The sequence below is a fragment of the Mustelus asterias genome, chromosome 3, assembly GCF_964213995.1.
Source record: "Mustelus asterias chromosome 3, sMusAst1.hap1.1, whole genome shotgun sequence".
Classification (NCBI taxonomy): Eukaryota; Metazoa; Chordata; class Chondrichthyes; order Carcharhiniformes; family Triakidae; genus Mustelus; species Mustelus asterias.
Genome location: NC_135803.1, coordinates 33,496,710 through 33,521,262, shown reverse-complemented (window position 1 = coordinate 33,521,262; position 24,553 = coordinate 33,496,710). Strand labels below are relative to the sequence as shown.

Genomic DNA, 24,553 nt, shown 5'->3' with positions numbered 1-24,553 from the left:
ATCTGTAAGTAAGAATCTACTGATGACCCATGAAACCATTGTCAGAAAAACCCATCTGGTTCACTAATGTCCTTTAGGGAAGGTAATCTGCTGTCCTTACCTAGTCTGGCCTACATATGACTCCAGAGTCACAGCAATGTGGTTGACTCTAAACTGCCCTCCAAGGGCAATTAGAAATGGGCAATAAATGCTGGCCAGCCAGTGAAGCCCATGTCCCATGAATGAATTTTAAAAAAGGTGCCTGCAGTGCCAGTAACTAAGCTCATGGCTGCGAGTGTCAAATCAGGTGACAGAGCCTCTGGCTTATTCTAGACCATGGAAATAGTTTTCATAAATTCTTTCTTCTCTTGAGCCAAAGCATAGTTTTACAGTTCAGGCCAATTACAGCTGTCATTGTACATATACTTGTGCTGTTCAGAATGTAGCTCACATGTTTAATATCTGCAAATAATTTTGGAAGGTGAATTGGAAACCTGGGTAAAGCACAAATATTGATGTATTGATGTTGTGGCCTTCAGAGAGGCTTGAGGAGAAATACATTATCATAGGTATTAGTGATCAAGAGATGTAAGAGTTCTTAAGGACAGAAGGTAAATGTGAGGCTGGAACCTCTGATTTGTAGGGGTTGTAAGGTCATTTTACAAGAAGTGGGGAAAGAGTGTTGAAAGAGAGAACAATTCCCAAAAATGTATCCTTAAAATGTATTTCAGCAAGCTGTGAGAGATGCCTGTGCAATCCCTGTGCGTATTGAAGGGAAAACACTTGAAATATCATTACAGCAGAGACAGAAGTGAATAGAACAGCGAGGTTTCTGCTCAAAAGAAAGAGTACAGTGGCTTTTTGCAGTGCAAGACAAGGAGGAGCCAGTGGCTCTGAAGCACAAAGAGTGAAGAAAGCTCTGGACCTCGAGCAGGTACAGCTATAGCACCTTAAATCTGGCAATCTCAGGAGCAAGATTGTGCGTGATTTTGCTTTGGGCAGTTCAAGCTGTGGGCAGATTGGGCCAAGCCTGGTTAGGGGGTCAATGTATAGCAAGCTATAGAGCACAGTGCGAAGCTGATGACTAGTCTGGAGCCACATTGTGCCAATGCAATAGCTAAGTGAATTGTCTGGGTTTGTTGTATTTTAAAATTTTACACAATTAAAATGGGTGCATGGAACATTCTAAGTGTCCGGTTTTCAGATAATTCCTGTCTGTGGACTGCCAGATTTAAGCCACTATACCTATATTAATTTGACAGTAGATCTGTAATAACTATTAGCTCTTTCAGTATGACAGAGAAGCAATACACAAGGAATTTTAGGCTCTGCTTGGAGGCTATTGCTGTGCCGTCAGAATCAAAAAGATTTGCGAGGAGAGTCAACTAACCACTTTTCACTTAACAATGGTGGTAAAGGTCAGCCATTGAGCTCATTGTTTATACAGCAGCAAATCTCCAGGCACCAATATGGGAAATCTCAGGCATTAGTCCCTTTCCCACACACTGCACTAAATGAGCCTTATTTTACCATGCACCCTACCACACAATTAACAAAAGTTGAAGTAAATTTGTGGCTTCCCTGAGATGGAGAACATTTTCAACTGTGTATATGTTGTCATTCACACATCCACTCTCAACACTCTCTAATTGGCAAAATCGAAAGGACTATTATTCCGTCATCCTGCCTAAGTCTCTGTGCATGTTTTCCAGGAAGTAAGCACTGCTTTAATTCTGACGCATATGGCAGCTCTTTATCTTGGTAATCCAAGCATGGAAGGTCATCACACTAGAGGCCAGCACAGGAACATGTACCCAGCAGGAGCTGTAAATGAAGAAAATTGCTAAGTTGAGATGAGCTTGAGTAATTGAGACATGCCAGCTATGGAGGTAACCCTATATGAATGTAGGTAATGATGCAAACAAAACAAGTCACTGGTGTCAATTGTATTTGCTTGAGTCCTAATGCACTAGAAATATAATCCAAAGGGAAGTAATAAAAGAAAGCTAAGACCGAGCATGATTCATCCATAAGAGCAAAAGTTTGTATACTTAAAGATTAATGGCTGACTGGGTTTATTGAAATATCTGACAACTATAATGCATTCAGCTAGTTCCCAAACATTAGCTCAAAATATTTTAGATTTGAGTCAACTGCAGGATTAGTGTCAAAAGTATGCAGTCTGCGATTGAAGGCATAGATAATGACTTAGGTCATCTTGGTTCCTAATTGTTGAAATTGTGGCTGATCAAAGACTGGGTTTTGTATAATCTGACAATACAGACGAGGCGGAGAGTTCAAGAGAAGGGATGGTGAGATGGAGCTGAATTTCATCTTGTACATATGGAATCTAATGCCACATCTTGGGATGAATTTCCTCAGGGCCAGCATGTAGATGAGGAATAGAAGGGGATCAAGAACCTTCCTTGGAAGCCATGATTGAATACCTAATTGTGGTACCAAATGAGGATGGTTGTACTCAGCCAGGCAACAGAGGAGAAGTAGGAGGAGGATTCTGCAGTCAACTTTGCCAAAGACAGCAGAGGTGTTAAGAAGAACTAGGAAGATTAGTGCACCATTGTCATAGATGTTGTAATTTGTGCCTTTGAGGGACAGAATCTGTTTTACAGAATTTCAAACTTGGATCATTCAAGGACTTTGGAGAGGAAAGGGAAGTTAGAAATGAAGCACTTGTTTATAAGGTCACAGACTAAAGATTGATTCTTTTGAGGAATGGTTGGTGACAGCTGGTTTGAAATATTAGGAACAGTATCTGAGGAAAGAGAACTATCTACAATGCCAGCTAGCTTCAGGGCCCAAAAAGAAGTCGGCTGTTAAGAATTTTAATGGGAATAAGCTCAAGAGTGTAGGGGGTGATTCTTGTGGACAGGCACCTTCTGACACCCCAAAGTTTGTCCACCACAAGAGTGTGATAGAATACTCCCACTTGCTTGGTTAAGTGCAGCTCCAACAACACTCAAGAAGTTTGACACCATCCAGGACAAAGCAGTTCGTTTCACCAACACACCGTCCACCACCTTAAACATTAAGCCCTTCTAGCACAATGTGCAACATCTACAAGATGCACTTCAACAACTTCCTTTAATGGCACCTTCCAAACCTATAACCTCGGCTGTCCGGTAAGACAAGGATCGCAGATGCATGGGAACACCATTGCCTGTGACTTTCCCTCTTAAGCCACACACTATCCTGACTTGGAACTGTAACACTGTTCCTTCGTTGATACTGGATCAAAAACCTGGAACACACTTCCTAATGGCACTGTGTGTATACTTTAAATCACATGGACTGCAGTGGTTCAAGGAGGAGCTCACCACCACTTCTTTAAGAACAACAAATGCTGGTCTTGTCAGAGATGCAAACAGAATAAAAAAGCATGGGAAGAGATGTAAGAGAAACTAAAGAAAAATGTGGGTTTAGAGCTCGGCAATGGGGAGACCTTTGGAAAGATTGTCTGGGTGGACAAGGGGAAAGAAAGGATCCAGCAGCGGGAGATTGAGGGGTCTCAACCTTAATGACAAAGTCATATGTGAATTCTTCACTTAAAAGTTATAGAAAAGCATTGTTGGTAAGATATACAACCCAAGATGTTCAGTCATTTGGAACATAAGTATCACTTTACCAAAATAGTCCACCTAAACAGTAAGCCATGCATCCCTGAAGATTTTGCGGGTGTCAGCAGTACTGACCTCTTATCCACTTTGAAGATGCTATCGTGGAGTTGGCGTGCTGTGAATGACATGGATAATGTATAAACTAAAGAGGTATAATCTTTCAAGTTAGAATTATTATAATTGCATAGTTTATCTGTTGTAATGTAGTTCTGTGGTTATAAGGCAGACTGTGTTGCAGTGTAAAATAATCGTTATGCTGCGTGCACAGCAACAACATACACTTATATTGTCCCATCCTCTTGTTACTGGCATGTCATAAGCCCAAGAAACAGCTAGCAGAAAGCTTTATCATAGACCTCAACATAATAACTAAAGCGGGTACCAGCACTCCCAAGGACATAAAACATTTAGGGGAGGAATTCAAGGTGAGTCGGCTCACTTGGGTGTGGACCTGGCTGAAGTAAAAGTTGAAGAGGGACTGGCTGCTGCTGAATAGAGACATTGCTCCATTCTCGATCCTGATGAGTTGTTTCGTGTTTCCAGCCTCAATTCAGCTATCAGTATTTCACTCACCTCCTTTCTTCAGACGATACTGCACACTGTATTCTGTATGTTTGCAGATTCTGTTATGAAGCAAAGACTTTGTGCTCTGTAGGCCACCATTAGGTAACTGGCAGCAGCAGTGGCATCAGCAAGAGAGCCTGGAGATATTTAACAATTAGAGTGTCTCAGGAAAACTTCCATTGCTGATTTTGTGACATTGATATTGATACTTCATGATGCTTCAAACCTCTGCATGTTTGAAGACAGATTTCAAACAATCACGAAGGAAAGATTCCAAGGCTTTGCACTGCAACAAAACGTTGAATACAGAAGTAGCTGCTATGAGGACATGGTCTCTAGGGAGACCAAAACAGACTGGAGGCTTTCAGTTACTGGCAGTATCTTGCCTGTAACTGCCAGAGAAGTATCCAAAAGAATCCAAAAGAATGCTTGCCCCTACAGTTGGAATAGGGCAAGATGTTCATGGCCCAAGGTAAGATGGTCTGGAAAAGTGTCAGTCAGGCAGCTTCATAACTGACTTCTCAGGGAGTTTCAATACCTACTCTTTGAATAGGACAAATAAGAGTAATAAAGTAGGAATATCATGGCATGTTGGCTCAAATACACTTCTGACAGGATAATGCATACCTATTAAGTGCCCGTTTGTTAGATTGATGACAATTCCTTTTTCTCTTTTACAGAAAATTCCACCTTTAATTCTAGCAGTGAGGCAGAACGGAAAGCCCAACATTATTATCTGTCCTGTTTGAATGAGCAAAGAATTGAAGAGCTGGGTGCACATCCTTTGATTGATCTCATAAATAGGGTAAGCCTTATTTAGTATTAGAAAGGTCATAAACATTAAGGCTTTGTTTCGTTTCTATTATGACTTTGCAAACAAAACAGTTTTTCCTTCCACTTTAAAATTTTTCTGCAAAGTTTTGAAAGTATTGGTTTAATTCTGTTATGGCATGAAGATTGTATAACTATCTATAGCCACCAGACTGTTTTAAATCCTGAAGAGAGCTGCATTTTAATATTGTTTTATTCATTGTATTGTGTTTCATGATTTTCAGCTATTTTCTCACAGATATGATTTCATACATTTATGTTAAACTGCTACATTTAAAGTAAAGTGAGATCATAATTTCTTTTAAAACCATCTTACAGCTGGATGCACTGATACAGAGGGGATTGGGTTTGTTAATGGCCACTCATAGCAATTAAATACAATAGAGGAGTTGTTCCTTGCCTTAGGTGCAGTTAGTAAGCATTCAAAGCATAAGAGTATGAAATGTTCCATCCTATTGAACTTCATGTGGTTAGCTTTGGTCGGTCAGGGAGGATCAGAGATCGCACTTGCAAGTTATGAGGACAGAATCAGATTGGCTGTTAGGCAGTTCATCTTTCCCCAGAGAATATGCACTCATGACATTGATTGCCAGCTTTTACAATTAATGGGGTGGCACGGTGGCACAGTGGTTAGCATTGATGCCTCACAGCATTTGTTGAAGTACCCTCTGTCATGCACCAACATTGCTATTCTTCTCATTCCGCTCATGCGTTTCAATATGAGAGTGAATAGTTACACACCAGGCTCACATTGTCCTGATCCTTTGAAGGATGATGAACCCTCAGCAGCATGTGTGCTTTATGAGATGTGATGCTGAGTGGAGGAGGGTATCTCAACATCAGATATCAAGCATCTCTCCAGCATCCCAGTCAACACAGCACCCTACAAGAACCAGGAACTGTTGCATGATCCTCAGTGGTCTTGAGCTGTATGGCTTTAGTGTGACAAGGCTTTTCAGGGAGATCCATTTCAAGCAATGTAACAATGCACTCTGTGTAACATCGATGGTGAATCAGATAGTTCACACTTGGGACACAGCAGCCCAATGACATTCCGCTGCTGTGAATCCATTGAGAGATGACTCAGTTGTCTGTGATGCAATCTTCCAGATTACACTGACATCTGGCACTCTCAATTAGGGATCTTTTTTCCTTACCTTAATGTGTATGCAGACCACCTGAGCGTGGTGATGTCACAAACTTGCCTGCCACATATTAAAATGCTTCCTCTTTAACACAGATATTGCGCCCTCATGGCCAACCTTGGCCTTTGCCAAGTCCAAAATCCAGACACGTCACAAAGCCCTCAAGCTATGTGTCATTGCTAATAAAGAGCACACTTCAGCTTCAGTACATCCTCATTGCTATCCCATTCCTCCCCTCCACATGGTCTGAAGCAACCATGTGCACTTCCAAATCATCCTCAAAGCCTCTATTGCCCACCAGAAATCACCATTTGGAATTAGCATCAATGACCTTGGTTCATGTGAGAGGATGCACTGTGCTCCATTGCTAGTTTGTGATAAGGGTCTTGTCCCCACTAGACAGAGAACCACAGGGTGAGAGACACTCAAGGTTGGATGTTTAAGTGCCAGAACAGTAATATGGCGGCACTATAGCACAGTGGTTAGAATTCAGATTCTAAAATACATTACACTGCAAGCCTATGTTTTAAAACCAGACTCACTATCACACTCTACCAGTAAATACTTGTGAATACCCACTGCTGCTTTACAGCGCCAGGGACCCGAGTTCAAATCCCGGCTTGGGTCTGTGTGGAGTTTGCACATTCTTCCCATATCTGTGTGGGTTTCCTCCGGGTGCTCCGGTTTCCTCCCACATTCAGAAAGACATGCTGGTTAGGTGCATTGATCCGAACAGGCACCGAACTGTGGTGCCTAGGGAAATTTCACAGTAACTTCATTGCAGTGTTAATGTAAGCCTTACTTGTGACTAATAAATAAACTTTTAAACTTTTTTATGGCTGAGAGGAGCCACACTTCATCACTTTGAGGTGGCAACGTGTTCCCACTTATTGCTGAGCTTAGCAGATGTACACTCTGGAAGTCAAAAATGCAGTTGGCTGACAGCAATGCACACAAGCTCTGAGAATGAAAATCCTGCTGAGAGACAGAGAGCACATGGAGTTGCATGATACGTGACCCTTCTCCACGTGTAAACACATGTTTCCTTATACACTGCATCTTCATCTTTCAAGAATGCAGATAACATAGGAGAACACTTTTGCCTCAGTCTTACGTAGCTAAGAATAATCATGACATGACCCTGCAAAACATGTGAACGAGATTTGTTTCACAGGTACACTTAACATTAAGGTTAAGTTGTCACTGATGTTGAGAATATTGTAAAAAGGGGCACCAACTGTGGTGATATGGATGGTCTGCCTACGTCTGCTGTGGAGCAGATTGTGTGTGCTGTGCTCACTGGATTGTGACCCCGAGCCTAGAACCAGCTCCCACTGAGCTGGTTCTCTGCGCTGATGGAAAGTGTGGGTGAGCACTGTGATAGGTCTTGTATGGCACTCTCCTCTGATTCCTCATCCAAGGTGTCCTCAGGTCTGGAATTGCGGGCCTGGCTTGTGGATACCATTGGGCACTTTCCAGCGATGCCGATGAGAGAAAGTAGAGATAATTAGTGCATGGCAGGTGACTCTAAAATAGGACAAAGCACTCACAGTGTGGTTGTCTGAGGGATGAGCTGATGCAACATCCTCACTTCGGTGTGCGCCACCATCCTCACCATTGGTGCAGGCATAGGCAACATCTTCTCCGACCAACTCGATGGCTCTATTTTCGATCTTTGTGAGGCGCTTGATGTCAGGCACTCCATCCCTAGTCTGCAACCTGTTCCTTTTATTACGCACGAGCTTATCCTGCATGAAGATAGGCAGAGAAGATATGAGCAAGGCACATGCCAAGGCAGATAGTGAGGATGCCTGTCATGTATGGTTGTTGAGGATATGATGTCCAGTGAAGATGAGGCCTGACAGAGATGTATGTGAGAGTGAATAGTGATGTCCTTTGAGCTGGCAGTGAGTGAGATGCCGATGAATGTGCAATGGGCTTGTGAGTTGAAAGTGATGTGATTGTGGACTTAACCTGGTGGCATGGATAAGACTAATCATCCACTTCCTGCACTGGGTGACAGTCTTCTTCAGCACCATGTTGGCAATGATCACCACTACCATCACCTCCCAAGCTGGATTGGTCACCTTGTAGATCTTCTGAGGCCAGAGCAGGGGTAGAGGACATGGCTGGGGGCCTCAACTGTGTCCAGCAGATACTCCAGTGAGGCATCACTGAATTTGGAGGCTGCCATCATTTTGGGTTTCAGGGCCGTGTCTTCAGTGGAGCAGTTCTGGGCAGTTGACTTTGAGAAGACCATGCGTGGCTGCATTTTAAATATGGCATCCAGAGTGAGGAGTGGGTGAATCAGAGGCTGCCTGCAAGCGACCCAGCGTGTTTCACATGTACACATAATTAATGAGGTGGGGAGTTGATGATATGGTGTGATAACCCACTATTGCAGTCAATGGCTAGAATGCCATTTTTCATGCCCACTCCTGTACCTGGTGCAGTGGGGGGGGAACACCCTGCCCACTGCCACAGGAGATTCACTGAATTGAATTGATTTGATTTATTATTATCACATGTATTGGGATACAGTGAAAAGTATTGTTTCTTGTGAGCTATACAGACAAAACATACCGATCATAGCGTACATAGGGGAAAAGGGTAGGGTGCAGAATGTAGTGTTACAGTTACCGATAGGATGAAGGGAAAGATTAGCTTAATATGTGATAGGACTATTCAGAACTTAGATGGCAGCAGGGAAGAAGCTGTTCTTGAGTTGGTTGGTATGTGCTCTCAGACTTTTGTATCTTTTTCCTGACGGAAGAAACATAGAAGGTCGGAGCAGGAGGAGGTAATTTGGCCCTTCGAGCCTGCTCCGCCATTCATCACGATCATGGCTGATCGTCCAACTCAATAGCCTAATCCTGCTTTCTCCCCTTTCTCCTGCTTTCTCCCCTTTCTCCTGCTTTGATCCCATTCACCCCAAGTACTATATCTTCATTGTTTTGGCACCAACTGCTTCCTGTGGTAATGAATTCCACAGGCTCACCACTCTTTGGGTGAAGAACTGCCTCCTCACCTCCATCCTAAATGGTCTACCCCGAATCCTCCGACTGTGACCCCTGGTTCTGGATTCCCTCACCATTGGGAATATCTTTCCTGCATCTACCCTGTCTAGTCCTGTTAGAATTTTATCAGTCTCTATGAGATCCCCCTCATTCGTCTGAACTCCAGCCTAGTCAATCTCTCCTCATATGAGAGTCCCGCCATCCCCGGAATCAGCCTAGAAACGTTCACTGCACTCTCTCAAGAGCAAGAACATCCTTCCTCAGAAAAGGAGATCAAAACTGCACACAATATTCTAGGTGTGGCCAAGAAGGTGGAAGAGAGTATGTCCGGGGTGCGTGAGGTCCTGATTATGCTGGCTGCTTTTCTGAGACAGCGGGAAGTGTAGATGGAATCAAAAGTAAAGTTTATTTATTAGTCACAAGTAGACTTACATTAACACTGCAATGAAGTTACTGTGAAAATCCCTAGTCACCACACTCTGGCGCCTGTTTGGGTACACTGAGGGAGAATTTAGCATGGCCTATTCACCTAACCTGCACATCTTTGGATTGTGGGAGGAAACCGGAGCACCCGGAGGAAATCCACGCAGCCACAGGGAGAATGTGCAAACTCCACACTGACAGTGAAGCAAACTGGGACTTGAACCAGGGTCCCTGGTGCTGTGAGGCAGCAGTGCTAACCACTGTGCTACTGTGCCACCCCATGGATGGGAAGCTGGTTTGTGTGATAGACTGGGAAACTTCCACAACTTTTTGTAGTTCCTTGTGGTCTTGGTCAGAGCAGGAGCCATACCAGGCTGTGACACATCTGGAAAGGATGCTCTCTGTGGTGCATCTGTAAAAGTTGGTGAAAGTATAGTGGACATGCCAAATTTCCTCAGCTGGTATTTATATTAATTTTTTTTTTGAAATATCCAGTGCAAATCAGATGCAAGAATTAAAAGTGCCTAAAGGACAGAATTAAAGAAAAACAATTTTTTAAAACCCAGAATCTAGAAATTCACCATCACCTGGCAATTTAAAAATTTAGGGAAAGTTTTTGTGCTAAAGGACTGGTGGGTAAAAAATTTGACTCCCTTCTGTAAAAAAAGGGAAAGCTTTGAAATTATAGCTATAAAATCAGTTCATTTGTCTGTGAATTAACCAGCCTGCATTTTCTAAACAAAAAATGGCAGAGTTCCATCAAACTGGATCTCTCACTGTGTACTGCATGCAATTTTCCGTGGGTGAGGAATGCTGACAGTAAGATCTCAAACAGGCTGGAATTTACTTTAGGAATTGACTTGAGGTGGACACGGGGTAAAAAATGAAGCATTTTTGTCTTTTGTTATTTTCTGACCTGCGTTTTATTGTGGGTTGCAGATTGTGGACTGACCAACTGGGCTGGGGAAATTTCAGATAACATCCACAACTATGCAGAGGATCACGATGATCTTCACAAGATCTCCTCACAGGTCTTGGACAAGGGGCTAGGATTGGTTTCTGTGGGCTGCAAATTATGGTACAGGAATATGCACTTTAGTCTGGAAGTTGGTAGGCAAATGATTTGTATCTGAGTTTCCATTAATAACAGAGAAGTTAATATGTTAATTGTTTAAACAGCTAAACTTTCTATTTCAACACTTGAGAACGACAGACAAATCCAGACTTGTTTTGCATGCATATTCTGAATACTGGAAATGACAGCCAGTTTTGTTCATGTAATTAAAATTGATAAGTTTGTTACTCTTTGCTCTGACATGTCTTCATACATTCTTAAATAGATATACTCATATATTTGACATGTATCAAAGAATTGAGGTAGCCTGCAGCGTTGGTTTTGATTGATAACTGTGTCTGAAACTTGTTTGAAGGTCTTAGGAAGACTGTGGTTTCCTATGGTCTTAGCCTCTGGTTGTGAATGTATTAGAAATTGCCTGAGCACAATTAGTCAGTCCGCAGTTGATTGCCAGGAGAGGTTTTGAGCTGCCTTGACTGATATGATGGTCGTTTTCTCATATAACATACTTTCAAGGATTAGGTTATGCTGAATGATAGCTAGGAGGGAGTATTTTGGTTGTTTTGATACATCAGGAAGAATAGAAAAGTATTGAAATTACTCTAAATTTACTTTACATTTACCTCATCTATGTTAAAGAAAATATATAATCAGTCTGTCCACTAAAGTTGAGGATAATCCCAAACCAGCGAGTGGTTCATTCTGCTCAGCTTTGTGTTTAATCTTTGGGCCTATCTGTCATTTATCTAGATACTGGGCAGGCATAAACCCAGTGTGGGTTATAGAGGACGTATTTGGTTTATAGGACTGATCAATGATCCTCGTGTAGAATATTCGGTATAACGCTCAAAAATGTGACAGTTATGGTTGCATCCTATTTTGGGACATTCTAAAGTGCAGCTGTCAATTCCAAATTATGCCCATGTAAAATGGGCGTCCAAGATAATTGCTAAGGAATCAGCTGTGGGTGATAGTTGATTTGAGCCGTAAAGTAAGTAAGTAGATCCTGTTGTTTTAAATCTCCGAGGAAAAACAATACTTCGTCTGATTTGTTTTTCGTTCTGCTGTTTACATTTCCCTGAACCTTTGTAACAAATGTCCCATTTTTACTTGCTTCCCCCTGCTGCACTAGCACCCAATTGGTTTTTCTTATGGGAATCCCCCTATTTGACATCGTTGGAAGGAATGGAGGGTGACAAAGTGAAAAGTGAACATTTTCCCACAGCTCCAAACCTACTGTCACTCAGCTTTATGATCAGGAGGAAATGTTAAGAAATGACGATAATATAATTGTTTTTGTAAGTCAGCACTGTTTTGTAGACATCAATAGATATACTGCAGCAGAGCAAGAAGAGGAGGAGAGGTTGCCTTGGGTGCACAGCAAGTTAAAGGAAAGATGATATCTAACAGATGGTATCAGAGGAAATTGCTTCCTGCAGTACATTCTCTCTGTTGTTTTCAGTGCAATATAATTTATATGACCCTGTTTTGACTTTAATCCACTCCTTGCTGTATTAACTTGTCTCTTAAGACAGCATTTGTTGCATATATGTTTTGCGTCTTACACCTTTCCGTGATATGCATATGGACAGCTACTTCATCTTTATGTTTACATACAACACCATCTAATTTCTTTTCTGGCCTTTCTTACAGTTGGCACATACTTGACCAGTTCACTGTTGGCCATTTTACAAATGAGTTCCTGAGATTCATTTGTGATCTATTATTCTTGATAACAAAGGAATGTCAGCCAATAACGTTTAGGGGTGAAAATTCAACTGTGCATTTTGCAGTTCATTAAAAAAAGATAGAATATTACATACAGTCTGCGAATGCACATTTTTATGAAATGCACGCAGCAGGGCAGGAGTGGGTGCAGCAGAAGTTTATCTCATTATTGCCTTCAGCCATTCTTTCCTTGGATGTAATGTTCAACTTTTTTATCCTATTGCCGAAAGACCAACTCAACACATCCTGTTTTCCTTTTCCTCCCATGTCAAGGAACAGTTACAATTAATAAACATCAGTAAATATTTGTTTGGGGTTTTAGCACTTTGATTTTTGGTTCTTAAGGAAATAACATTTATGGTAGAACTTTCTGCATGTTATGAAACATTCCAATAATGGTGTTTGTTTAATTACTGCACAATAAATTAATTACTTTGCAGACACCTTTCCGAGGTTTGTAAATATGATTAATGTAGAGGCTTGCTCAATGTTCACTGAGTGCAATTATGGGTGTCTATTTTGATGTGCGGCAGGCGACCTCAATCATTTTGACTATTGGTCCTCATTTGAATCTCATAGGCAAGTTGACTGCATATTTATAGCATTTATGAGCAACATGCCAATTTGTGGAGTGGAATATTCAAGATTTCTCCCACCAATAGCAGTACCAAAACAGTCCAGTAATTGCAAAAGAACCCTCATAAAACAAGTACACTGTCAAATCTGTCTATCGGTACAGGACTGTGCTGTGGGGCCTATGCAACCCCCATAATAAAGTTCCGAAGTTTGACTGGGGGTAGAGTGCGAGGTGAGGGGGGGGGGGGGGTGGTTTGTGGCCTAATAAAGACATGGGCAAGGAGGAAGGGGGGATAGGCGAGTGCTCACAATGGCATGCAGAGGGGCAAGAAGGTGGATAAGGATGATGAACACTGGAAAGCAGAGGGAAAACCGAGGGGAGGGAAGCTGGACACTGACAAGGCTGCACGAGAAGCTCACATACAAGGGGGTCAAAGGGATACCACTTTGGAAGGGGATGCTGGAAGACTCCAGATGCAGTGGTTAGAGTTCTGAGTGGGGCATGGGGCCTCCCAGATGATGGGCTCAGGGGAAACTTTGTTACATTTTGCTCTGAAAGATCTTAACAATAAAAGCAATAAAAAAGAACCAATTTTAGCCCCACTTTTTCAGAGCAGGAAAGGTGGATATTAAAAAGAAAAAAGATATTGGTTTCCACTTGTTTGTTGAATTTTCGCTAATTTTAAACATAGACTCGCCTATTATCAGAGAAATCAATAATACTAATCAAGTTCATAATTTTGTCTCCCTAATGCAGACAGGTGGCTGGAATATCACAGGTCCTTGGGATGAAGACAACTTCATGGAAGTGCTAAAAGTAGTCTCTGGGACATACAGAGCTGTTCCTTTTTTCACAGTCTATGTTAGTGCAGACTCCAAAAGTTCCAACAGCAATGTCATCCAGGTATGTATGCTAGTAGTGTGTGAAACTGTTAAAAACATTACTCAATATGTAAAATGTGTAAATATTCATGTTTATTTATGAATATATATGGTGGAACTTGACATTTAAGATGACCCATTCTTCTGTGTAAAAACGATCTCAAAATTGCTTCCTCATTAGAGGGAGATTGCAAGATGCAATGTAGTGTTCATAATTACAGATCTCTTGTTAATGGTTGATGAATTAAATCCAATTGTTTCCATGTTATGTAAGCTAGCACAGATTGTCAATCGCTGCTGATGGAAAAGACCAAGTGCTAGTCTCAGTTCAAGGGATTTGAACTTGAATTTCGTAATCACAAATTGCTCCTTGTATGCCTATCTCAGAAATTTCTCGTAATTTGTCTATTGATAAATCTTGATCACTTCAAGAAAGATAGCTTTTATTTTTTTCATTTTAAGAGGGATGATGGAAGAATTTATTGTCTGTAATAACTATTTCAGAACACTTCCTATCAATGGTCTAATCCCTGCAAAATACCTTGGTAACTTTTCAGACCAGTCTGAGTATAATTAGCAAGTGAATGGAGATGATTAGTAGGTGTAATTACATTGAACTGTGAGTTTGCACCTGCCGGTTAACGTAAGATAAAGTACATGCCTCATGTTATGGGGAAATTAAGAGATGCACAGGTGCATCATAGGAAGACCAGTTATAATGAGTTGTGTGCTGGTTCCTGGATTCACTGGTTTTACACCTCCATAAATACACTTTTAGCAGTAGAGTGGGTATAATAGCACAGTGATTATGTTACTGGACTAGTAAATTCATTGATTTATGCTTAAAGATCCAGGGATATGAGTTTAAATCACATCATGGCAGCTGGAGAATTTAGATTAAGTTTGTTCAATAAATCTGGAATACAAACTACTCTTGGTAACAATGACGTTAAAAAATTGATATGGAGATGCCGGCGTTGGACTGGGGTAAACACAGTATTAGTTTTAACAACACCAGGTTAAAGTCCAACAGGTTTATTTGGTAGCAAATGCCACTAGCTTTCGGAGCGCTGCTCCTTCGTCTGATGGAGTGGATATCCACTCCATCTGATGAAGGAGCAGCGCTCCGAAAGCTAATGGCATTTGCTACCAAATAAAGCTATTGGACTTTAACCTGGTGTTGTTAAACTTCTTACTGTGTTAAAAAATTGGACAGCTGTAAAAGCCAAACTGGTTCACTAATATCCCTTAGGGAAGGAAATCTTCCATTTATTTTTCCCCAGGCCGGGCCTCCATGTGACTCCAGACCCACAATGTGGTTGACTATTAACTGCCCTCTGAAATGGCCTAGTAAGTCATTTGGCTCATACAAATCATGACAAAATATTAAGAATCAAACTGAGGTGCAGTACATGTTAAAACACAGCCAATCCAGTCAACGTGGCAGAATCCTGTTCGCTAACTTATGGGGACTTCTGCCAAAACTGGGATACATTAGTGAACCAAATGGGCTTTTCCAGCTGTCCCATAGCATAGTCAAAAAATAGTCTGATATAGTCACACTGACATAAGTATATCTTTCAACCGATACCTCTGATCCCGCTGCCACCAATCATGGGTATATCCTGTTTCACCAGCAGATCCACGAAGGTGATGGCACAGGGGTATATAGTCAGGAGGGAACCCTCATTATTAACACTGGGCTGTCATGCCATCAGTCAACCATGGGAAAGGAAACCTCTTGGTAATTACCATCTAATATCCTCCCTCAGCTAATGCTTCAAGAAACATCTTCTTCTTATTGTCAGAAGTATGGATGTTCACTACTGACTTCAACTTCTCAGATAATGCAGCAATCTCTGCCTGCGTGCAGATCTGGACTTCATTTAGGCTCTGGCTGAAAAGTGTCAAGTGACATTCACATCAGACAAGTACCAGGCAGTGACCATCTGCAACATGAGAGAGTTTAACCACCAAACTACTGACATTGCTAAATCCCCCACCATCAACATTCTGGATGTCATTGTTGATCAGAAACATAATTGGAACCTCCACATAAATACCAAAGCTAGAAGGGAAGATCAGAGACACCGTGTATTCAATAGTGAGTAATTCACTGCATGACTCTACAAAGCCTTGCTACCATTTATAAGGCACAAGTCAGCAGTGCGATGGAATATTTTCCATTTGCCTGGATGAGTACAGCACAGAAAGCACACCATATAGGCAAAAGCAGTCTGTTTGATTGTCAACCTCATCCACCACCTTAAACATGCACTCTCTCCATGACTATGGCACTCTGGCTGCAATGTGTACTATTTACAAATCACACTGTCTTTTTAGACAGCAAGTTCCAAACAGGTGACCTCTGTCACTAAGTAGAACAAATGCAGCAGACATGGATCCCTCAAAGTTGCACATCACCCTGACTTGGAAATATACTGTCATTCCTTCATCCTCTGGATCAAAGTTCTGGAGCTATCTACCGAACAGCACTTATGGGTATACCTGCACTACAGGGACTGCAGCAGTTCAGGAAAGTGATTCACTTCCTCCTTCTTAAGGACTTTTCAGGGATGGGTAATTAATATATTGATGCCCACATTCCATGAGTGACATGAAAAGAAAAATGTTGTGGCTTTTATTTTCTCTTTCAGGTTGATCAATCAGGCTTGTTTCTTCCATCTCGTGATTACTACTTAAACAAAACAGCAAATGAAAAGGTAATGTATTGGTGCAAATTTATTTCATTTTGCTTCTTTTTGTTTCATCTTTTAAGGTTTTTTGCAGCAGGGAAAGGAGGAGGTGGATGCAAGGAGTAGTAAACATTTATTTTGATTTAGGATTAAAAGTTTAAGTTATATGAAGATTTGAACATATGTCTAATTACATATTCGTGACCTACCTTGTGTTGTAACTATTTAATTGACATGCAGTTTCCAATTGCCTACTAACTAACTAACCAAATTTAATTATTTTACAATATATAGACCAGTAAATGTGAGGTTTAAAAACAGCCTTGTGTCAAATTACAGATCTAACTTTTAAAAAATTATGTATGTAAATATATTGTATAGATAGTTTTAGGAGGTTGTGTAAAATTAGACGTGTAAAATTTAGCTGAATAAGTATTTCCTGATGAGCTGTGCCATTTGGAAATTTCATTAAGTATTGAGGAAAGCATCATTGGGAGTTGAAACTGCTGGATCATCATAAGCCTGAATTTAGTATGCAGACACTAACATTGTGTATCCGATTTTGAAATATAATGGAAATAAGCTTCTGCAAAATTTCCCTTATTTTTATAGAATCCCTACAGTGCAGAAGGAAGCCATTCGGCCCATTGAGTCTGCACCCACTCTCCGACAGAGCATCCCACCTAGGCCCTATTTATCCCACTAATCCCCCTAACCTACACATCTTGGGACACTTAAGGGACAATTTAGCATGGCCAATCGACCTAACCTGCCCATCCTTTGGACTGTGGGAGGAAATTGGAGCACACGGAGGAAACACCATGCAGACACAGGGAGAACATACAAACACCACACAGACAGTCAGCCAAGGTGGGAATTGAACCTGGGTCCCTGGCGCCGTGAAGCTGCAATGCTAACCACTGTGCCACCGTGCTGCCCTATTATGGACCTCTTCTTTGACTAGATGTTGAGATGGAGCAGCTCTTGAGATGATGTCCCTGGAATTTTTCTTTTCTGTCTCTATAAGGGTAGAACCTTGGCAACAGAGGTGGTCAGGGCCTGCCTGCTTTCTGTTTCCTGGTCAGCTTCTGGGAAGTAGGAGTAAAAATTGAGTGAGGGAAAAATGCTGTTTTGGTGAAAAGCAACAGCAGCACCAATTGGAAGTTCCACCTTGGCTCTGCTGTGTACTTTGATGTCGCTGTGCATACTGAACAGAGAAAGAATAGAGGCTGTAAGAAGGATTGACATCTTATAAGCGCCTACCAATGTTGTACTTCACTTTGGGTGGAATCACAAATGAGCTTTCCCAATGAGGAGGCCTAAGCCTGGAGAGCAGCCAACTGTTTGTTGTCTTTGTCTCTGTCATGAGGAGTTGTGCTGCAAATGGTGATCAATCTGCCATCTCTTCTAAGTTAGTTTGGTTCATTTTTGGGGAGGATACAGCTGCTTGAACTAGAGTACTGTGGTCCTGAGCCAAGAATGTTCTCGGAGCTGCTCTTGTTCCACTGCCCTATCATCACCAAAGGTGCAGCCGCAATGTTTCTGCTGCATTTCTGGAAAATAATGGTATTAGAGCAAGAACAACTTTGAGGAAATTATCAGCCCTGGTTTCTCCACCCCCAGATTATTGACTGAACAAAATATACATTCATAGATGTCCTAATGTCCCTTCAAATTGTTTCTGTTTAATGTGTTTAATCTTGAGTACTGCACTTTTTCAAATGTTTTATAGGTACTGAATGCATATCTGGAGTATATGGTTGAACTGTGTGTCCTTCTGGGAGGAGAACGTAATTCAACCTACACTCAGATGCAGCAAATATTGGAGTTTGAAACTATCCTTGCAAATATCACAGTTCCCCAGGATGAACGTAGGGATGAAGAGAAGATATACCACAAGATGACCATTTCAGATTTACAGGTACCTAAATACAAAAACTTTGGATTGAATTGGATATGTTATGCTGCATTGCTGAACAACAGCAACAAGTTGGAAATCTAAGAAAAAGTTGCATCAAATTGATATCATAAAATTACCGGGAAAGCCTATAACTGAAATGCAATTCTGAAACTTTTCTTGCGTGGCAATGAAATTGTTATTCTGCAGTCATCATGCAAAAGCTTCAGTTTAATTGTACAAACCAATAATGTTATGTCACGTGTTCCAAATGTCAGTATTTTTGTTAGGGAGCCCTGTAATATTTGGATTTAAAAGAAGTTCTTGAGTGCTGCAGCTTGCAATAAAAAGTGGAAATTTGTGATAATGGCAGGAAAGTTGGCTAATTGCTCATAAGTGATAGCTGGATAAAGCTACTCTATTTCATGTTGAAGAGTTGTAAGTCTTGCTGTAGGAGGTGCAATGAAAAAGGCACACCATTTGGGATGAAGGGCACCTTCCAGATTATTGCTCCCATGGAGAGGGATTTCTCATGCAGTCACTGCAGTTACCCAGGCCTAATGTATCTGGCTGCAAACGAGAAAATAATTTACTGGAATCAAGAGGAATGTGAACATAATTATACCCATTAATTTTGCTCACATTTCCTGTGGGGTCCAACCTTTGCTTGTAACTGATGTAGCCTCTGGAAGATACTTTATCAAGCATTGCCCTCTACTATTGCTCTTTTGCATATGTTCTCTAATTGTGCCTGACATGTTTTTCTTGGGGTGGTCCAAACTGCAGTGCTTCTCTGTTGTTTGGGGTTTTCTTGGTGGGGCCAGCAGCCATGGATGCCAAAATTGGCACTTATCTCCTAAATAATGTAGGCCCTGTGGTCAATGAAATCATCCTGGCTATTTCCTGGATAGTGACCAAAGACAGTCAAAATAATGTTACTGTGGACAAATACCACCTCCTTTCACTGATGCAAGCCATTCTTGCTTAATGAAGGTTGTAGAATCAATAAGAAACCCTGATGCCCACACAAATACCATTTTTACCTTCCTGGAAAACTGCCATTCAGCAAAAGTAATATGCATTGTGCGAATGATTTGTCTCTTTCACAGGAAAAAGGTGATGAAGATGTCACCCGTGTAAACATGCAGTTTGTCCCTTCCCTGATACCTAAGTATTGCAAACTGCATGATACAACAGATGTCTCCTGAGGTCACGAGAAACAAGCCATTGTAAAACCCTTTAGGTTGTCAGTTTGCCGGCTTGTGTCTCTCCTTGCCTCAGGATTTATTTTAAATAAATGATTCACCCAGATCTGAAAGCACTTTGGCCTAGAAAGTCTGCGAGGATTCTCCAGATTTGACAATATAATCTTGGTATGAGATTTGTGGGGGTAAATGGTAATATACATTATGCTATGATGAGACATTTCATGGCTGACTGCAGAATGTTGATGATATTCATTAAAGCCGTAAGTTGGTAATGAACTTCATAATAGCCTTTGACATTTTCAGGAAACTCCCTGGCAGACAGTCCAATGAACTCAGCATTACTGGTGTTCTCCAGTCATCTTTCTTTTCTTAGCTAGGCTGCAGAAGTCTGCATCTTATTTCTCTTCAGAAGTACACAAGACGGCTGTCAGCTCATTCCTTATCCTTCCTTGCCACTTCTACTTGGTCTGATTGGTGATCCCATAATAGAATGCCCTCCAAATCACTCACTATATGGGTCATGTGGTGGAGAGTAAGATGCAGTGAAGGTTATCTTCATCAGTCTATCTGACTTCAGTGGTTTGAGTTTTTTAATTAATTCAAGATGCACTGCAGGAACTCACCATGGCTCTTTAAGCAGCGCCTTCCAAGCCTCCAACCGCTACCATCTAGAAGGACAAGAACAGCAGATAGCTGGGAACACCACAACCTGGAAGTACCCTTCCAAATCACTCACCATTCTGACTTGGAAATATATTGCCATTCCTTCATTGTTGCTGGGTCAAAATCCTGCAACTCCTTCCCTAACAGCACTGTGGGTGTACCTCAACTCAGGGACTAAAGGGGTTCCAAAAAGCAGCTCTCCACCACCTTCTCGATGGCAACTAGGGATGGGCAATAAATGCTGGCCTAGTCAACGATGCCCATGTCCTGTAAATAAATAAAAATAAAAGTTCTGGACTCACCCACAAGAAGAAACATCCTTTTCATGCCTACATTTTCAAGACTGTCCAAGATCTTGGTACCCTTCAGTCAAATCACCCCTTGCTCTTCCAAACTCCAGTGGAAACCAGTTCAGTTTGTCAAACCTTTCCACATAAGACAATCTGCTCATTCCAGATATCAACCTAGTAAATCTCCTCAGAATCACCTCCAACGCATTTATATCCTTCCTTAAATAAGGAGACCAAAACTCCACAGACTATTCAAGATGTGGTCTCAGCAATGCCCTGTACAACTGAAGCATAACTTACTTTTATTTTCAATTCCTCTCGTAATAAAATATAGCATTCTATCAGCCTTTTAAAATACCAGCTTACTAACTTTTTATAACTCATGCACTAGAAGAGCTTGATCCATCTGCACCTTGGGATTCTGTAGTCTCCATTTAAGTAATTGTAATGACTTCAATCAGGCCACTGAGGTTGGCCTATTGGAATATGAATTCCCTGATTAAAGAGTTTCCTTTCCGCTTTGTCTTTTGTTTCGGGCGGGTCCCCTCCTTTTAGGGAGCTGCCCTTTTTGAGTTGTCCCTAAGTTAAGCTGATTTCATTATTGTTGAACACAAAAAGATGTTCCTAATTAAAAAAAGTCAATTGATGAGCCAATCAGGGAGTCTTTTCCTTGTATTTAACCAGGGATGCCAGTTCCTCTGGGACTCCCCAAGGTAGACTGTTAGCGCTCTGTGCACTGCTGTTGGAATTATAAATAAAGGGATTTTGGTGAAGGGACCTCTGCCTCTGAAGACTTATTACAGTAATACTCTGCTTTTTTATTCTTGTTGCCAAACTGAACAATTTCGTATTTTCCCACACTATACCCCATTTGCCAGATCTTTGCCCACTCACTTGAACTATCTATATAGTCTTCAACCCCATTGTGTCTTCTTCACAACATAGTTTCCTACTTATGATTGTGTCATCTGTAAATTCAGCTACTGTGCCTTTGCTCCTCTCATCTAAGTCACTGATATAAATTGTTGGCAAGATTTGTTTATAACTGCAGTATATTGTTGGAAACTAACTAAATAATAATTATTGAAGGTAGAATGAATGATTTAGTTGTTATCTCCAATAAACTAATTTCTCTTTGGATAACTTGGTAATTGGAAAGGAACTTGCTTCTATTTGCATAGGTTTTCAATTATGGAGCTTCTTTGTGCTTTCTTTCCCTCAGAATTTAGCTCCTGCCATTGACTGGTTGGATTATTTATCATTTGGACTGGCGCCTCTGGACCTGAATGAAACAGAACCAGTAGTTGTCTATGCCAAAGAATATCTGCAGTTGGTGTCTGATCTTATTAATAATACTGACAAGAGGTAATTGCAGATAGCTTGTTCATTAGTACATAATGCTTTGTATAATCCTTTGTATCAGAAGGAGTCCATCTTAAGACAACAGAAAATAAGCAAGTAGTTACACAATTATTTTCTAACAAATAAAATGTCCCCAGATTAGGTTTTGAAAGCCGAAACATGCAAAGTAAAATCACCCCCAAAAAAGGTTTTCTGTGTAGCAGATGAGCATAAACTCAGCTGTTCCTTCATTAAACAGGTCTGGGATCCCTGACGTTATTATGATCTCACACATAGACTCCCCGTCCAGTTGGCTGCTGCAATGGAAAACTTGCCCAATTTCTGATGTGTCAGCCACATTTAAAGCAATGCTTCATTCCCTATTGCAAGTTGGAGGTATCTGCAAGTAGTGAGCAACAGCATTGGCCACTTCAAGACCTGAACAGGCCCAAGTGCGGGTAGGCTGACTGACGTGTTGCCCACCCACTGTAATTTGAGAGACAGTTTGGAAGGTGGTGGGTAGGCCACTCATTTTAGTTTGCAAGCACCCCAAATCCCACCATGACCATTGAAGGAATTTAAGTTCAGTTAATCAATACATTTGGAATAACATGAGTTTCATTCATAATGAACATGAAACTGCCAGATTGTCGTAAAAATCCATCTGGTTCACTAACTCCTCATAAGGGAGGAGATCTGGTCTTGCCTGGACTGGCCTATAAGTGACCCTGTACCCACAGCAAAATGGTTGAATTGGCCTTGCAAACCGCTCAATTGTATCTGGCTTGTCACCACCTGCTCAAGGGCATATAGGGATGGACAATAAATGCCAACCTTGCCAGCAACACTCAGATGCTAAGATAGAATTTTAAAAATCAATGCTCTATTGCTTAAAAAGTTAGCCAAGGATAACATTTTAATTAATTGTTTCTAGAACTTCATTGAAATTTAAACCTCAGATTAGGTATAAAATAGATGTTTTGATAGTCAAGCTTGTTTTTATTTTGTATTAATATTTGAGTTTGTGTGCGAAACATGTTTTACAATTGGTAATGAAAAATGACATGCAGTTGCTGAAGGCAACCCTAATCATATGGGTTATTTGTTAAGCCATTAGTACCATGTTTTCAGTACAGACTCATAATTCAGATAAAATCTGAGCTGGACACTCTGCAACCCACCCCACATCAGTAAATCGGAACCATTGCCCTTAAATGTGCACCTGTCCGAATCTGTCATTGTGTTCCGAGTTTTTTTTCAGAATCCCTACAGTGCAGAAGGAGGCCATTCAGCCCATCGAGTCTGCACCGACAACAATCCCACCCAGGACCTATCCCCGTGACCCCATATATTTACTCTGATAATCACTTCGACACTAAGGGGCAATTTATCATAGCCAGTCAACCTTTGGAGTGTGGGAGGAAACCGGAGCACCCGGAGGAAACTCACGCAGACATGGGGAGAATGTGCAAACTCCACACAGACAGTGACCCGAGGCTGGAATTGAACCCAGGTCCCTAGCACTGTGAGGCAGCAGTGCTAACCACTGTGCCACCATGCTGCCCATGTTAAAGCTGTTCTGTTTGCTGCAGCATATTCTAATTGTTTTTCCGGCAAATTATGGCATGAATTTTCCACTGGAAGATCTGGTGACATACTTTATGCCTGCATTGGCATACCTTTTAGTACATCAAACCTGTGGCAGTAGTGTCTGAGTTTTAGAACAACTAGAGACCACTCCATCTGACGAAGGAGCATTGCTCCGAAAGCTTATGGTATTTGCTACCAAATAAACCTGTTGGACTTTAACCTGGTGTTGTTAAAACTCTTACTGTTTTAGAACAAACCCAGAGCACTTGAAGTGTGACCTATTTCATCATCAACATATGTAATATGTTAGGGAACTTGGTTGTTAAGGTTTGTCTATCTAAGCAGTGGGTCAGACTCACTAACTAAAGTATGTAAAATGTTTTCACAACATGTAATCTCATTCTGATGCCACTGTGTGCATTGGTTTCTTTGATGCTATCTTAACTCCAGCCATTAACTACAGATGGTGCTGTCTTGCTCCAGTTTTGAGCCATGTAGTTTAATTGGGTTTAGTGAAGTTGAAACAGCCAAGACAAAGTGGTAATTTGATTGTTCTCAATGTTCCTCAGAACTCAATATTCAAACAATTTTAATAATACACACAAAAAGAAATAAAACCGATTTCCCTTTCAAAGTATAAAACAATAAGACAATATATACAGCACATATTTTCATTACTAACCCTTTTCTACCAAGAGGGTAAGTTCTCCTTGATTATTCTTTGCAGCATCTATTTCGAGTAATTTGGAGTTGTGCTTTTACACTCTTTTATGCACATTGTTGTCTCCCAGAACTTTTTCCTTGTCTTTTTCTTCCTTCATGCAGTTGCCTCTTAGTTACATTGGGTTCCAGTTCCATAGGGTCATGGCTGTTTGCTGATACATTCTGGGATATACTGAACCAATTGGGCTTCAATATTTACAGGGGTTGGGAAGGTGGCCCAGTCCTAGAGCAATGATGTAGAGGACCCAACCATTAAAACTTCCCAGACTCTCATTTGACACCAGGGCAGA

At 41.2% G+C, this 24,553-nt stretch overlaps 1 protein-coding gene across 3 annotated transcripts in view; it reads left to right on the top strand.

The window, feature by feature from the left end:
• Nucleotides 1–24,553, top strand: part of ece2b (endothelin converting enzyme 2b) — a 178,073-nt gene that overhangs the window by 130,972 nt on the left and 22,548 nt on the right. For all 3 annotated transcript variants that reach the window (XM_078207051.1, XM_078207052.1, XM_078207050.1), the window contains exons 5-9: nucleotides 4,859–4,983; nucleotides 13,731–13,877; nucleotides 16,513–16,578; nucleotides 18,284–18,472; nucleotides 21,832–21,974. In XM_078207051.1, the coding sequence (XP_078063177.1) occupies nucleotides 4,859–4,983; nucleotides 13,731–13,877; nucleotides 16,513–16,578; nucleotides 18,284–18,472; nucleotides 21,832–21,974 (670 nt within the window). The remainder of the gene's footprint in view (nucleotides 1–4,858; nucleotides 4,984–13,730; nucleotides 13,878–16,512; nucleotides 16,579–18,283; nucleotides 18,473–21,831; nucleotides 21,975–24,553) is intronic.